Below are 14,441 nucleotides of genomic sequence, written 5' to 3'. Positions count from 1 at the left end.
TATCCATAGCAGATTTGATCGCCAGTAACGCATGGCGATCATAAATCCGAAGGGAGATGACATCGGACAAAGCTGTAGCAAGAACACTTGCATAACATATGAAGTAAACAAACACATGGACGGAGGCAGCGGCACAGCCAAACACAGGCGCCATCTTGCTTCTTGGGACAACAACAGTAATAAAAAAATCACACAAAATATGACTCTTTTTTTTTTTGTTTTTAATAGTTGTTAACTTAAAATGGCACCAAATAGTACCCCCAAAGCAAACCTTTCGGTATGCCAACATTTCTTCAGCTATTTTCAGGGCAGGGTCGGATGATGATGAGCTACAATAAAATGCATCATGGCCTCAATTCAATTCAATTCAATTTTGTTTATATAGCGCCAAATCACAACAAAAGTCGCCTCAAGGCACTTCATAGATACAGAGAAAAACCCAACAATCATATGACCCCCTTTGAGCAAGCACTTTGGCGACAGTGGGAAGGAAAAACTCCCTTTTAACAGGAAGAAACCTCCGGCAGAACCAGGCTCAGGGAGGGGCGGCCATCTGCTGCGACCGGTTGGGGTGAGAGAAGGAAGACAGGATAAAGACATGCTGTGGAAGAGAGACAGAGGTTAATAACAGATATACACTACATTTTCATCAATGACATTTTTCATAAAGCAAGCCTACAAAAGCCTATATGTCATGGTCCTGGGTCATTTTGACCCAGTGTTCTTAGTTTTCCTGTAGTTTTGTATTTTGTTCCTTATGTCCATTGGATTGGTTGGTTTGGTATTTGGATTCCCCCTGTGTCCATGTTTTTATTGTGGTGTTTGTTCTGGTACCGTGTTCCCATCCTTTGTGTTCTGTGTTCTCCTCATCCCCCCATATTCATCCTTCTTCTCTGCCTCGCTCTCTCTGTGCTCATCTCTGTGTACTGTGTTGTGTTTAAGGTCCACATCTTGGTGTCAGTATTTTCAGTTTCGTGTCCTCCCTGCTCGCTAATTGTCTTCAGCTGTGTTCCCCGTGTGTTCCCACTTCTCTCATTACCTTCTGTGTATTTATGTCAGAGTGTCCCTTTGTTCTGTGTTGCGTCGTCCCTCTAGGTTGTGTGCATTTACCGTGTCTTCCCAGCGCCTCAGCTTTAGTTGCTCCCAGGTTAGTTATTGTATGGCTTCTTATGTTCCTGTTAATAAAGACCTGCCTTTGAGGTCATCACCGTGTGTCTAGAGCTGTGCATTTGGGTCCTCTCTTGCCTTCACACAGCCGCCGCTTGACACTATATTTAGATGAAGGTCAGATGGAGGTCTCAGACTGCTTGCTGCTGGATTGGAAAAGAAAACACCAAAAAAGAGCCACGTGACAGCAACTGCAACATTGCTACTAAATTTGAAAAGTGACTTGTTGATGACTTGTGATGTGTTGGAGCTTTTGCTCCATAACCTTTTAGTTCATGGTGCGCAGAAATCATTTGAGCCACATGTGATTCCGAAGATCCTCCAGGGTGAAGCGGTCCTTGTAGTGCTTCCTCAGACACCCCGTCAAAAAATCCCTGCATTCTTTACAGAAATGAAATACTCTTGTTAAAGTTATCCACAAAGTTATTTCACCTTTCTTATATCAACAGCCCTTTTGGCAGAAATCTTACTGTTTGAAATGTCAGCTAAAATCGGTGGGTTTTGGTTGATGATCTTGTAGTCGCAGTCAAATGGTAACTTGTTGTGTAACAGCTGGTACATCACAACACCCAGCTGCCAGGCTGTAGTATATTCTGCAGAGCAGAAGCCGTACATGAACCACTCTGGACTATTGTAGATCCTGGTTCCTAAAACACAAAGATAAGAAGAATTAATGGGGAGGGAACATGATGTGGAGACAGTTCATGACAGCACAACGCTGTGGCTGAAAACATACCTGCGTTCCTCCTGAACCTTTGTCCCGGAGTAAACGTGACTCCACAGCCAAAATCGATGTATCGCACTCGGGGTTCCTCCGAAGATGTTTCAATTAGAATGTTGTGTGGTTTAATATCTCGGTGGAAAACCCCCTTGTTATCCATCGTAATGGCTGCGTCAACTAGTTGTTTCATTATGACCTAAAAGAAAGGAAGCCATATTTGGAGCACAGGACATTCTCTATGAAAAACTGCTGTAAGCTCCAAATGCTCGTCACTTACCTTAACATGTGTCTCTGACAGAGGTTTATCTGTAGTTTTGAGGTAATTGTCTAAGTCCATGCAATTTTCTGGTTTCTCAAAAACCATAATAAGCTCATCTTCCAGATCAAACCAGTCAAGTAGAAGTGGGGTTATACTGCTTTCCGTATCATGTGGTCCAGCCCCAACTTGTATCAGTAGCGCCACCTCCAGGGGAACATCAGTACTTTTCCCATTCCAATCCTTCAGAAGGAAAGTTACTTCAGGTCAGTATTCAGAATTTCAACAAAAGTAGCTATCAGCGTACAGACAGTTTTGAAATAGTCACAAAATGACCTGATCTTTAAAAAGCATTCTTTCCACTGAAACATGTCAGTTTAAACAATAAGGTGACCCACTGTTCATAGAATTCGACCATATTTCCTGACGATTTCACACACAACTGTGAGACCAGTCTGGTTCATGCACGGAGGAAATACGTGCCTTATGCTTGATGCCTGAGAAGGCCTGAAATAATATAAATACCTGCTGGAATAAGAAAAGACGCTTACCATTGTTGTGCGCGCAAGTCTGCGCTGTTGAACATGTTTGATTGCCACCTGCATTAAAGACATTTTCTGGGTTAGAGAAGTACAAACAGGAATAAACTGAAGATCTGTGAAATGCAAATGTAAGAAGCCATACTGGAAAACTGTCTTTTATGCGTATTCCAGAAAACACGGTGGCAAAGCCTCCATGACCCAGCACCTCCAGCTCTTGATATTTTTCCAGGAAGTCTTCTGCAGACACACAGGAAAAACATACAGGTTATGACTTGTTACACAGAAAACAGCTGGTACAGTCCTATAGAGCTTTGCTATAACATTTCTATTAATTGGTAAATAGCAGCTACATTTTAGCAGATTAGTAGGTAGGTAACGTCACTACTGCCCAGAGTGTCTCTTATTGTCGATTGGTCCCACAGGAATCAAACCCAATCTCAAACCCCAGGACAAATTCTAAAGGATCTTGTGATCCAGCTCAGAAATATTGCCATTATCTTACCTTTTCTGTCAGTGCCGGATATCCTCGGTGAGTCACATGTTTCAGAGGGTTCCTGGGTGGGACTCTCCTCTGGGCTCGTTGTCCTGCTTTTTTTGCTGGATGGTCCCTCAGATTCGTCACTAGTGCTCTTCCGTTTGTTGCTCCTCTTAATTATACTAGAGTCGCTTGAAGGCACTATGAGAAGGCCAACTAAAATGGAAAAAGTAGTTTGACTTTAAGCATTTTCAGTCCAACTCTGTGTGTCAACTGCTTTCTACTGACTTTCTAAGGTCTGGCAATCGTGCATTAAAGCAATAACTGCACACTGAAAATCAACACAAAGAAGGCTAAATGAACCAACTACAAAGTTAAAGACCGTTAAGTACACAGTTAAAGTCACAAAATAAACTACATAGCCAAGATAATGTCACAGCTAAAACAGGTCTTATCACTTACATTTCAAACTGGATTCCCCAGAAACAAAGTGGCTGGGACCCGGTTTTGGACCTCCACTGCTTTTGCTTTTTTTGGGGGATTTGTCCAGTCTTTCAGGTAAGTCCCTTCTCTTTCTTCCCTCTATTCTTCCATCTGGAGTCATCTTCACCAGTGTGGAGATGCAAGGCTCTGTTTGGTGTCCTGAAATCAACAAAAGATGATTTTGTTTAAGTCAAATTCAGTTGCCTCAAATAAAAACCCAGAAGCATGCATAATTACCATATGAATCCCATTTGACTTACCTAGAGGGTTATTCAGATCCACAGGACGTGGTGCAGTATAAGTTGGCCAAGACTTTGACATTGTGTGATTCATTTAGGTTAATTTAGTTTCAGGATTTCACTCTTCACTCTGCAAAGATGCAATGAGCTGTGTGTGAGAACTATGATCTTTAGTGTCTTATAACAATGTCTTATAACAACGAGGTGATGACATCACAAGATTTTGGAATTCTTGGTTTCCATAGCTACAGAACATCAGCCTGGGCTAGGCAGTAGTTTCTGGTGAAGGCAAAGTTCTGTAAAGATTTATTTAGGGGTGCAATATTGCAAAAACTGTAGCGCAGCTGCATAAATGCATGTTTATAGAGGGCTGCTTCAAGGTGGGAACTGTGCTTCTACAACAAAGGCCATAAAACTAGTTAGGAACAAGCAATGGATATTATAGATAATATTGTAGCTATTATACCAACAAGAAGGACTCTCTTTGGGCAGCATTTACTTGTAAGGCAGTAGTGAAGGCTAATGGATAGCTTTGCAGGCTAAAAGCTAGCAGCACAGGTTAAGTCAAAATTCACTTGATTTCAGTTTTATTTACAGCACCAAATCACAAAAACAGTTGCCTAAAGGTGCTGGAATGTGTTGACTGATCTATAAATCGTATCTGTGCGCATTATTGTGACTAGTTACTCACTAAATGTATGAGCAGTATTGGATGTAATGCATAATAAAATTATGCGTTACTGTGATGAGGTTATATTTTTCAAGGTTCAAAGGCTATAGAAAGAAAGCACGTGTAGCCCAGTGAATTTGAACTTCCACAGTTATTCTTTTTCCTTTCCTGCCTAATGTATTTTCTTATAATTTCTCAATAATTTATTTGCTCTGTTTTACCTAACCTCCGACTGTCTTGGTGAGTGTTGTGGAAGTTAGTATTGTTAGCTGATGTAACAAGCATGGTACCTGCTTCCCAACTCTATCGGTGTGGGTTTTTTTTCTTTTTTTCTTTAATCGCTGGTTGTTCATATTTATGTTCCACTTGTATACCTCATCTGTTTGTATGTTGTATACTCACTGATTGTTCAATAAAGTTCTTGTTAAAATTACACACATATATATATATATTAGGGGTGCAACAATACACAAAATTCACGGTTCGGTTCGATACTTTGGTGTCACGGTTCGATATTTTTTCGATACAAAAAAAATGTTCATGCCTTTTTAATTTGTCATTTATTAAAATTATGAATATATATTTTAACTCAAAAGTACAGTTTTTAAATTTAACCCTAACCCTTGTGCGTGTTTTTTATTTTGACAGCGAATGCGCACCTGCGGACCACTTATGTGCAGCCCTGGTTATTTAGCTCATCATATCGCAGCCACAGAAATTCTTTTGTCCATGAAACCATAAAGCTGCACTTTCTTTTTGCCTTATAGTCTGATTTGTCGTAACTTCTCCGTTTTATGGTAAGCTTTTCTTTGGCTGTCACTTCTTCACCCTGACCTGTCTTATTTGGCTCAGCAGAACTAAAATATATATCCTGCTGCTTTTACACACGCACTCACATAACGCTCAGCGATTCTCTGCGCGATCAACCTCTCACATGTTTAAGCTGCAGGAGATTTCACTTGTCATGTTTGCATAGTAAGCTAACGATTGATAAGACGATGTCAGAGGAATTGGTGCACAAATTATCATCACTCACCAATCAGTGCTGTCGCTCTCTATACACAGTTCGTGCGATTGCAAAGTGAAAGCAAAAAACAAGCGCAAATTCAAACGCGATTTCAATATGTCACATATTGACAGTATATAAGTATTGTCTTGAGCACTGTTAGTGCCAACATATATAAATGGCAAAATAAAATAAAAATACTTCATGAATATCTCATAATTGTATATATTTGTGCATTTGAGCTGAGCATTGAGCGGGGACTTTTCACTATCGATCGATTATGATCAATGACAGTGAACCTGAGCACCTCCCCTACCTTTGGTGTGCGCTCACGCAGCTTGTAGAAAAAGTTTAGTGTGGAAGAAGTGGAGAAGGTGGAGCTGAAAAGCTGACATAAAACAATTAAAACTAAAAATGGGTGCAGCAAAATGTGTCGATTTAACCGCCATGTTAGCTGTCAGTGCTGCTGCACCAGCAGCAAGCGGTAACAACTAGTGACAACCAGTGAGAACCAGCAACAACCGGTAACCAAGCCTCACAGTCAAATATTGTTTGAAACAGATACTTGGATTTCAAATAATTTAGAACTGATACTACCATTTATGTGATGCTCCTCTTCTATCCAAATCACCTGAAAGGCAACAAAAAAGATTCTCTATCCCTGGTGATTGCTGCAACCAGCAGCACAGCAGTGAAAAAAAAAGCAGTGATCATTTGTATGTAAACAACACATGAGTTATTGGATGTGATCGCTACAGGTTATCACATCCAATATGGCAACAGCTCTTGAGCAATGTGTGCATGACATGACAAAGGTTAATAAGAGGCCTAACATTGTAGAGGGAAGCCAAAGTGTTTGAGGAGAACTCGGAAAGACACAGGCCATCACCATGGACTCAACCAAAAAGGATGAATGCATGTTGTGTGCATGCTGCATACCTATGTGTTCAAAGTAAAACGTGTGTACTGAACAGAGCATTTGCCATCCAGAAGCATTTATTGTATTTGTAATCATGCTTTTGTATCATATTTTATGAAGAAGACTAGTCAGTTGGCAATATGGCGCCACCTGTTGTCATCTTCTCTCTGCTCTGATTCCCAAATGTGGTCAAACATTAATATATAGTTTTTTATACACAAGTACTTGGAGAAACAAAGGTTTCTGGGGCAATGTGCTCATTTAAAGGCACATATAGGGCTAAGGGCTCAGTTCAAACACAGTGGGTTGTGGGGATTAATCCAGCTCCGACAAGTCTCAGGCGGATCTTACCGCTAGCAGCCCAGGAATAAAGCCCCCGAAGATCTGCCTCTTTCCGAAGACGACGGAGCAGGACAACAAAGCCGGCTCTCTTCCCCCGCTTCCTCTGACGAGGCCTCTGAAGCAAAATTGAGCTGACCGGCAAGAGTGGAGGTGAACCGGGTGCTGCGTCGCGCTCAAGCGGCGGTGGGAAAACAACGTCGTATCGTTGACTCTGAAAGTTATCCATAGCAGATTTGATCGGCAGTAACGCATGGCGATCATAAATCCGAAGGGAGATGACATCGGACAAAGCTGTAGCAAGAACACTTGCATAACATATGAAGTAAACAAACACACGGACGGAGGCAGCGGCACAGCCAAACACAGGCGCCATCTTGCTTCTTGGGACAACAACAGTAATGAAAAAATCACACAAAATATGACTCTTTTTTTTTTTTTTTTTTTTTAATAGTTTTTAACTTAAAATGGCACCAAATAGTACCCCCAAAGCAAACCTTTCGGTATGCCAACATTTCTTCAGCTATTTTCAGGGCAGGGTCGGATGATGATGAGCTACAATAAAATGCATCATGGCCTCACTTCAATTCAATTCAATTCAATTCAAGGGTCGCGGGGGGCGCTGGAGCCTATCCCAGCTGTCATAGGGCGAGAGGCGGGGTACACCCTGGACAGGTCGCCAGTCTGTCGCAGGGCCAACACACAGGGACAGACAACCATTCGCACTCACGTTCACACCTAATGGCAATTTGGATTATCCAATTAACCTATCCCCACAAGCTGCATGTCTTTGGACGGTGGGAGGAAGCCGGAGTACCCAGAGGGAACCCACGCAAACACGGGGAGAACATGCAAACTCCACACAGAAAGACCCCGGCCTGATGTTGGAATTGAACTCAGGACCTTCTTGCTGTGCGGCAACAGTGCTAACCACTGTGCCACCGTGCTGCCCAATTCAATTCAATTCAATTGTATTTATATAGCGCCAAATCACAACAAAAGTCGCCTCAAGGCGCTTCATAGATACAGAGAAAAACCCAACAATCATATGACCCCCTTTGAGCAAGCACTTTGGCGACAGTGGGAAGGAAAAACTCCCTTTTAACAGGAAGAAACCTCCGGCAGAACCAGGCTCAGGGAGGGGCGGCCATCTGCTGCGACCGGTTGGGGTGAGAGAAGGAAGACAGGATAAAGACATGCTGTGGAAGAGAGACAGAGGTTAATAACAGATATACACTACATTTTCATCAATGACATTTTTCATAAAGCAAGCCTACAAAAGCCTATATGTCATGGTCCTGGGTCATTTTGACCCAGTGTTCTTAGTTTTCCTGTAGTTTTGTATTTTGTTCCTTATGTCCATTGGATTGGTTGGTTTGGTATTTGGATTCCCCCTGTGTCCATGTTTTTATTGTGGTGTTTGTTCTGGTACCGTGTTCCCATCCTTTGTGTTCTGTGTTCTCCTCATCCCCCCATATTCATCCTTCTTCTCTGCCTCTCTCTCTCTGTGCTCATCTCTGTGTACTGTGTTGTGTTTAAGGTCCACATCTTGGTGTCAGTATTTTCAGTTTCGTGTCCTCCCTGCTCGCTAATTGTCTTCAGCTGTGTTCCCCGTGTGTTCCCACTTCTCTCATTACCTTCTGTGTATTTATGTCAGAGTGTCCCTTTGTTCTGTGTTGCGTCGTCCCTCTAGGTTGTGTGCATTTACCGTGTCTTCCCAGCGCCTCAGCTTTAGTTGCTCCCAGGTTAGTTATTGTATGGCTTCTTATGTTCCTGTTAATAAAGACCTGCCTTTGAGGTCATCACCGTGTGTCTAGAGCTGTGCATTTGGGTCCTCTCTTGCCTTCACACAGCCGCCGCTTGACACTATATTTAGATGAAGGTCAGATGGAGGTCTCAGACTGCTTGCTGCTGGATTGGAAAAGAAAACACCAAAAAAGAGCCACGTGACAGCAACTGCAACATTGCTACTAAATTTGAAAAGTGACTTGTTGATGACTTGTGATGTGTTGGAGCTTTTGCTCCATAACCTTTTAGTTCATGGTGCGCAGAAATCATTTGAGCCACATGTGATTCCGAAGATCCTCCAGGGTGAAGCGGTCCTTGTAGTGCTTCCTCAGACACCCCGTCAAAAAATCCCTGCATTCTTTACAGAAATGAAATACTCTTGTTAAAGTTATCCACAAAGTTATTTCACCTTTCTTATATCAACAGCCCTTTTGGCAGAAATCTTACTGTTTGAAATGTCAGCTAAAATCGGTGGGTTTTGGTTGATGATCTTGTAGTCGCAGTCAAATGGTAACTTGTTGTGTAACAGCTGGTACATCACAACACCCAGCTGCCAGGCTGTAGTATATTCTGCAGAGCAGAAGCCGTACATGAACCACTCTGGACTATTGTAGATCCTGGTTCCTAAAACACAAAGATAAGAAGAATTAATGGGGAGGGAACATGATGTGGAGACAGTTCATGACAGCACAACGCTGTGGCTGAAAACATACCTGCGTTCCTCCTGAACCTTTGTCCCGGAGTAAACGTGACTCCACAGCCAAAATCGATGTATCGCACTCGGGGTTCCTCCGAAGATGTTTCAATTAGAATGTTGTGTGGTTTAATATCTCGGTGGAAAACCCCCTTGTTATCCATCGTAATGGCTGCGTCAACTAGTTGTTTCATTATGACCTAAAAGAAAGGAAGCCATATTTGGAGCACAGGACATTCTCTATGAAAAACTGCTGTAAGCTCCAAATGCTCGTCACTTACCTTAACATGTGTCTCTGACAGAGGTTTATCTGTAGTTTTGAGGTAATTGTCTAAGTCCATGCAATTTTCTGGTTTCTCAAAAACCATAATAAGCTCATCTTCCAGATCAAACCAGTCAAGTAGAAGTGGGGTTATACTGCTTTCCGTATCATGTGGTCCAGCCCCAACTTGTATCAGTAGCGCCACCTCCAGGGGAACATCAGTACTTTTCCCATTCCAATCCTTCAGAAGGAAAGTTACTTCAGGTCAGTATTCAGAATTTCAACAAAAGTAGCTATCAGCGTACAGACAGTTTTGAAATAGTCACAAAATGACCTGATCTTTAAAAAGCATTCTTTCCACTGAAACATGTCAGTTTAAACAATAAGGTGACCCACTGTTCATAGAATTCGACCATATTTCCTGACGATTTCACACACAACTGTGAGACCAGTCTGGTTCATGCACGGAGGAAATACGTGCCTTATGCTTGATGCCTGAGAAGGCCTGAAATAATATAAATACTAGGGCTGCCACAAACGATCATTTTGATAGTCGACTAGTCACCGATTATTTTTGCGATTAGTCGACTAATCAGATCATCCATTGGACGTAAAACTACAGCTTATTGCACCAGCAGTATCTGCTCTTATATAACTATCATTAGCTTACAGCTTTAAGTGTTTAAGGTCTGTGCTAACTAAAAATAAAGACAAGATGATAGTTTATTAAATTTTAATGAAATTTGCAGATTGTTTCGGTGAAGTTTAATAAACTCCTTGCTATCTAAAATATAACAGGACACTGGAGTATATTCTCCAGCATCTCACACTTCTGATAATCAGTTGTCTGCTTGATGTTTATTCAGCTGTGTAAAAACTATAACTTTAATCTCAGACAAACTGATTTACTCAGGAACAAATAAAATACTAAAGAAAGCCAAACAATAACATTTTAAGTTATCTAAGTGACTCATATATATTTAACCTGAGTAGCGAAAGACGGCGGTGGGTTTGAAAACGATTTGCGGGGAGTCCGGTGTTCTCACGGCGCTAGTGAGCCTAGCCCCCGGCTCGCTAACGAGCTAGTGGGTAACAGACGTCTCCGAAAACGTCGGAGCGCTTTTGAAAATATGTGGTGTCCTGATAAACTGAGCAGATATTTGAGGTTTACACAGCTACATTCTCGCCTGAAAATATGTTAAACGTTTATTTTGTGACCCAGAAAGAATAATAAGAGTAAAGTTAAAACTAACTAGCTGCCGCCATTGTTGGAAACTGCGCTGGGCCGCGCTATGAATTCTGGGACACAGCTGCTTCTTCTTCTTCTTCGGGGTTTAACGGTAGCTGACATCCTTGTACATGCAATGCTGCCATCTTCTGTTTCAGTCCGTTATTACACTCTTAAATCCTGCCACTTACTCCTGCGTCTTTTGTGATCTTACAAAGCTTCAAACGACGCGTCGACTATTAAATCAGTCGTCGACGATTTTGATAGTCGACGTAATCGTGACTAGTCGACAAATCGTGGCAGCCCTAATAAATACCTGCTGGAATAAGAAAAGACGCTTACCATTGTTGTGCGCGCAAGTCTGCGCTGTTGAACATGTTTGATTGCCACCTGCATTAAAGACATTTTCTGGGTTAGAGAAGTACAAACAGGAATAAACTGAAGATCTGTGAAATGCAAATGTAAGAAGCCATACTGGAAAACTGTCTTTTATGCGTATTCCAGAAAACACGGTGGCAAAGCCTCCATGACCCAGCACCTCCAGCTCTTGATATTTTTCCAGGAAGTCTTCTGCAGACACACAGGAAAAACATACAGGTTATGACTTGTTACACAGAAAACAGCTGGTACAGTCCTATAGAGCTTTGTTATAACATTTCTATTAATTGGTAAATAGCAGCTACATTTTAGCAGATTAGTAGGTAGGTAACGTCACTACTGCCCAGAGTGTCTCTTATTGTCGATTGGTCCCACAGGAATCAAACCCAATCTCAAACCCCAGGACAAATTCTAAAGGATCTTGTGATCCAGCTCAGAAATATTGCCATTATCTTACCTTTTCTGTCAGTGCCGGATATCCTCGGTGAGTCACATGTTTCAGAGGGTTCCTGGGTGGGACTCTCCTCTGGGCTTGTTGTCCTGCTTTTTTTGCTGGATGGTCCCTCAGATTCGTCACTAGTGCTCTTCCGTTTGTTGCTCCTCTTAATTATACTAGAGTCGCTTGAAGGCACTATGAGAAGGCCAACTAAAATGGAAAAAGTAGTTTGACTTTAAGCATTTTCAGTCCAACTCTGTGTGTCAACTGCTTTCTACTGACTTTCTAAGGTCTGGCAATCGTGCATTAAAGCAATAACTGCACACTGAAAATCAACACAAAGAAGGCTAAATGAACCAACTACAAAGTTAAAGACCGTTAAGTACACAGTTAAAGTCACAAAATAAACTACATAGCCAAGATAATGTCACAGCTAAAACAGGTCTTATCACTTACATTTCAAACTGGATTCCCCAGAAACAAAGTGGCTGGGACCCGGTTTTGGACCTCCACTGCTTTTGCTTTTTTTGGGGGATTTGTCCAGTCTTTCAGGTAAGTCCCTTCTCTTTCTTCCCTCTATTCTTCCATCTGGAGTCATCTTCACCAGTGTGGAGATGCAAGGCTCTGTTTGGTGTCCTGAAATCAACAAAAGATGATTTTGTTTAAGTCAAATTCAGTTGCCTCAAATAAAAACCCAGAAGCATGCATAATTACCATATGAATCCCATTTGACTTACCTAGAGGGTTATTCAGATCCACAGGACGTGGTGCAGTATAAGTTGGCCAAGACTTTGACATTGTGTGATTCATTTAGGTTAATTTAGTTTCAGGATTTCACTCTTCACTCTGCAAAGATGCAATGAGCTGTGTGTGAGAACTATGATCTTTAGTGTCTTATAACAATGTCTTATAACAACAAGGTGATGACATCACAAGATTTTGGAATTCTTGGTTTCCATAGCTACAGAACATCAGCCTGGGCTAGGCAGTAGTTTCTGGTGAAGGCAAAGTTCTGTAAAGATTTATTTAGGGGTGCAATATTGCAAAAACTGTAGCGCAGCTGCATAAATGCATGTTTATAGAGGGCTGCTTCAAGGTGGGAACTGTGCTTCTACAACAAAGGCCATAAAACTAGTTAGGAACAAGCAATGGATATTATAGATAATATTGTAGCTATTATACCAACAAGAAGGACTCTCTTTGGGCAGCATTTACTTGTAAGGCAGTAGTGAAGGCTAATGGATAGCTTTGCAGGCTAAAAGCTAGCAGCACAGGTTAAGTCAAAATTCACTTGATTTCAGTTTTATTTACAGCACCAAATCACAAAAACAGTTGCCTAAAGGTGCTGGAATGTGTTGACTGATCTATAAATCGTATCTGTGCGCATTATTGTGACTAGTTACTCACTAAATGTATGAGCAGTATTGGATGTAATGCATAATAAAATTATGCGTTACTGTGATGAGGTTATATTTTTCAAGGTTCAAAGGCTATAGAAAGAAAGCACGTGTAGCCCAGTGAATTTGAACTTCCACAGTTATTCTTTTTCCTTTCCTGCCTAATGTATTTTCTTATAATTTCTCAATAATTTATTTGCTCTGTTTTACCTAACCTCCGACTGTCTTGGTGAGTGTTGTGGAAGTTAGTATTGTTAGCTGATGTAACAAGCATGGTACCTGCTTCCCAACTCTATCGGTGTGGGTTTTTTTTCTTTTTTTCTTTAATCGCTGGTTGTTCATATTTATGTTCCACTTGTATACCTCATCTGTTTGTATGTTGTATACTCACTGATTGTTCAATAAAGTTCTTGTTAAAATTACACACATATATATATATATTAGGGGTGCAACAATACACAAAATTCACGGTTCGGTTCGATACTTTGGTGTCACGGTTCGATATTTTTTCGATACAAAAAAAATGTTCATGCCTTTTTAATTTGTCATTTATTAAAATTATGAATATATATTTTAACTCAAAAGTACAGTTTTTAAATTTAACCCTAACCCTTGTGCGTGTTTTTTATTTTGACAGCGAATGCGCACCTGCGGACCACTTATGTGCAGCCCTGGTTATTTAGCTCATCATATCGCAGCCACAGAAATTCTTTTGTCCATGAAACCATAAAGCTGCACTTTCTTTTTGCCTTATAGTCTGATTTGTCGTAACTTCTCCGTTTTATGGTAAGCTTTTCTTTGGCTGTCACTTCTTCACCCTGACCTGTCTTATTTGGCTCAGCAGAACTAAAATATATATCCTGCTGCTTTTACACACGCACTCACATAACGCTCAGCGATTCTCTGCGCGATCAACCTCTCACATGTTTAAGCTGCAGGAGATTTCACTTGTCATGTTTGCATAGTAAGCTAACGATTGATAAGACGATGTCAGAGGAATTGGTGCACAAATTATCATCACTCACCAATCAGTGCTGTCGCTCTCTATACACAGTTCGTGCGATTGCAAAGTGAAAGCAAAAAACAAGCGCAAATTCAAACGCGATTTCAATATGTCACATATTGACAGTATATAAGTATTGTCTTGAGCACTGTTAGTGCCAACATATATAAATGGCAAAATAAAATAAAAATACTTCATGAATATCTCATAATTGTATATATTTGTGCATTTGAGCTGAGCATTGAGCGGGGACTTTTCACTATCGATCGATTATGATCAATGACAGTGAACCTGAGCACCTCCCCTACCTTTGGTGTGCGCTCACGCAGCTTGTAGAAAAAGTTTAGTGTGGAAGAAGTGGAGAAGGTGGAGCTGAAAAGCTGACATAAAACAATTAAAACTAAAAATGGGTGCAGCAAAATGTGTCGATTTAACCGC

At 41.2% G+C, this 14,441-nt stretch overlaps 2 protein-coding genes across 2 annotated transcripts; both read right to left on the bottom strand.

The window, feature by feature from the left end:
- Nucleotides 1–992: 992 nt before the first annotated feature.
- On the bottom strand, nt 993–3,977 carry LOC146649097 (serine/threonine-protein kinase pim-2-like). Its single transcript, XM_085387375.1, has 9 exons — nt 3,905–3,977; nt 3,624–3,803; nt 3,189–3,377; nt 2,829–2,923; nt 2,696–2,743; nt 2,166–2,387; nt 1,904–2,084; nt 1,638–1,814; nt 993–1,548 (listed from the first exon to the last, which is right to left on the bottom strand). Exons 1-9 carry the CDS (start codon nt 3,975–3,977, stop codon nt 1,457–1,459), a joined length of 1,257 nt encoding a protein of 418 aa, XP_085243501.1. The 3' UTR covers nt 993–1,456.
- A 4,024-nt stretch (nt 3,978–8,001) lies between these two features.
- LOC146649096 (serine/threonine-protein kinase pim-2-like) lies at nt 8,002–12,413 on the bottom strand. The gene is made up of 9 exons (XM_085387274.1): nt 12,341–12,413; nt 12,060–12,239; nt 11,625–11,813; nt 11,265–11,359; nt 11,132–11,179; nt 9,581–9,802; nt 9,319–9,499; nt 9,053–9,229; nt 8,002–8,963 (listed from the first exon to the last, which is right to left on the bottom strand). The coding sequence occupies exons 1-9, from the start codon at nt 12,411–12,413 to the stop codon at nt 8,872–8,874; spliced, it is 1,257 nt and encodes a 418-aa protein (XP_085243400.1). The 3' UTR covers nt 8,002–8,871.
- Between the last annotated feature and the right edge of the window lie 2,028 nt (nt 12,414–14,441).

Source organism: Rhamphochromis longiceps, linkage group LG17 (genome assembly GCF_057381845.1).
Source record: "Rhamphochromis longiceps isolate RC_006_pf linkage group LG17, R_longiceps_female_GT1.1, whole genome shotgun sequence".
NCBI classification, from domain to species: Eukaryota; Metazoa; Chordata; class Actinopteri; order Cichliformes; family Cichlidae; genus Rhamphochromis; species Rhamphochromis longiceps.
Note: the sequence above shows the minus strand (reverse complement) of the source record. Positions and strands in the feature narration are given on the sequence as shown.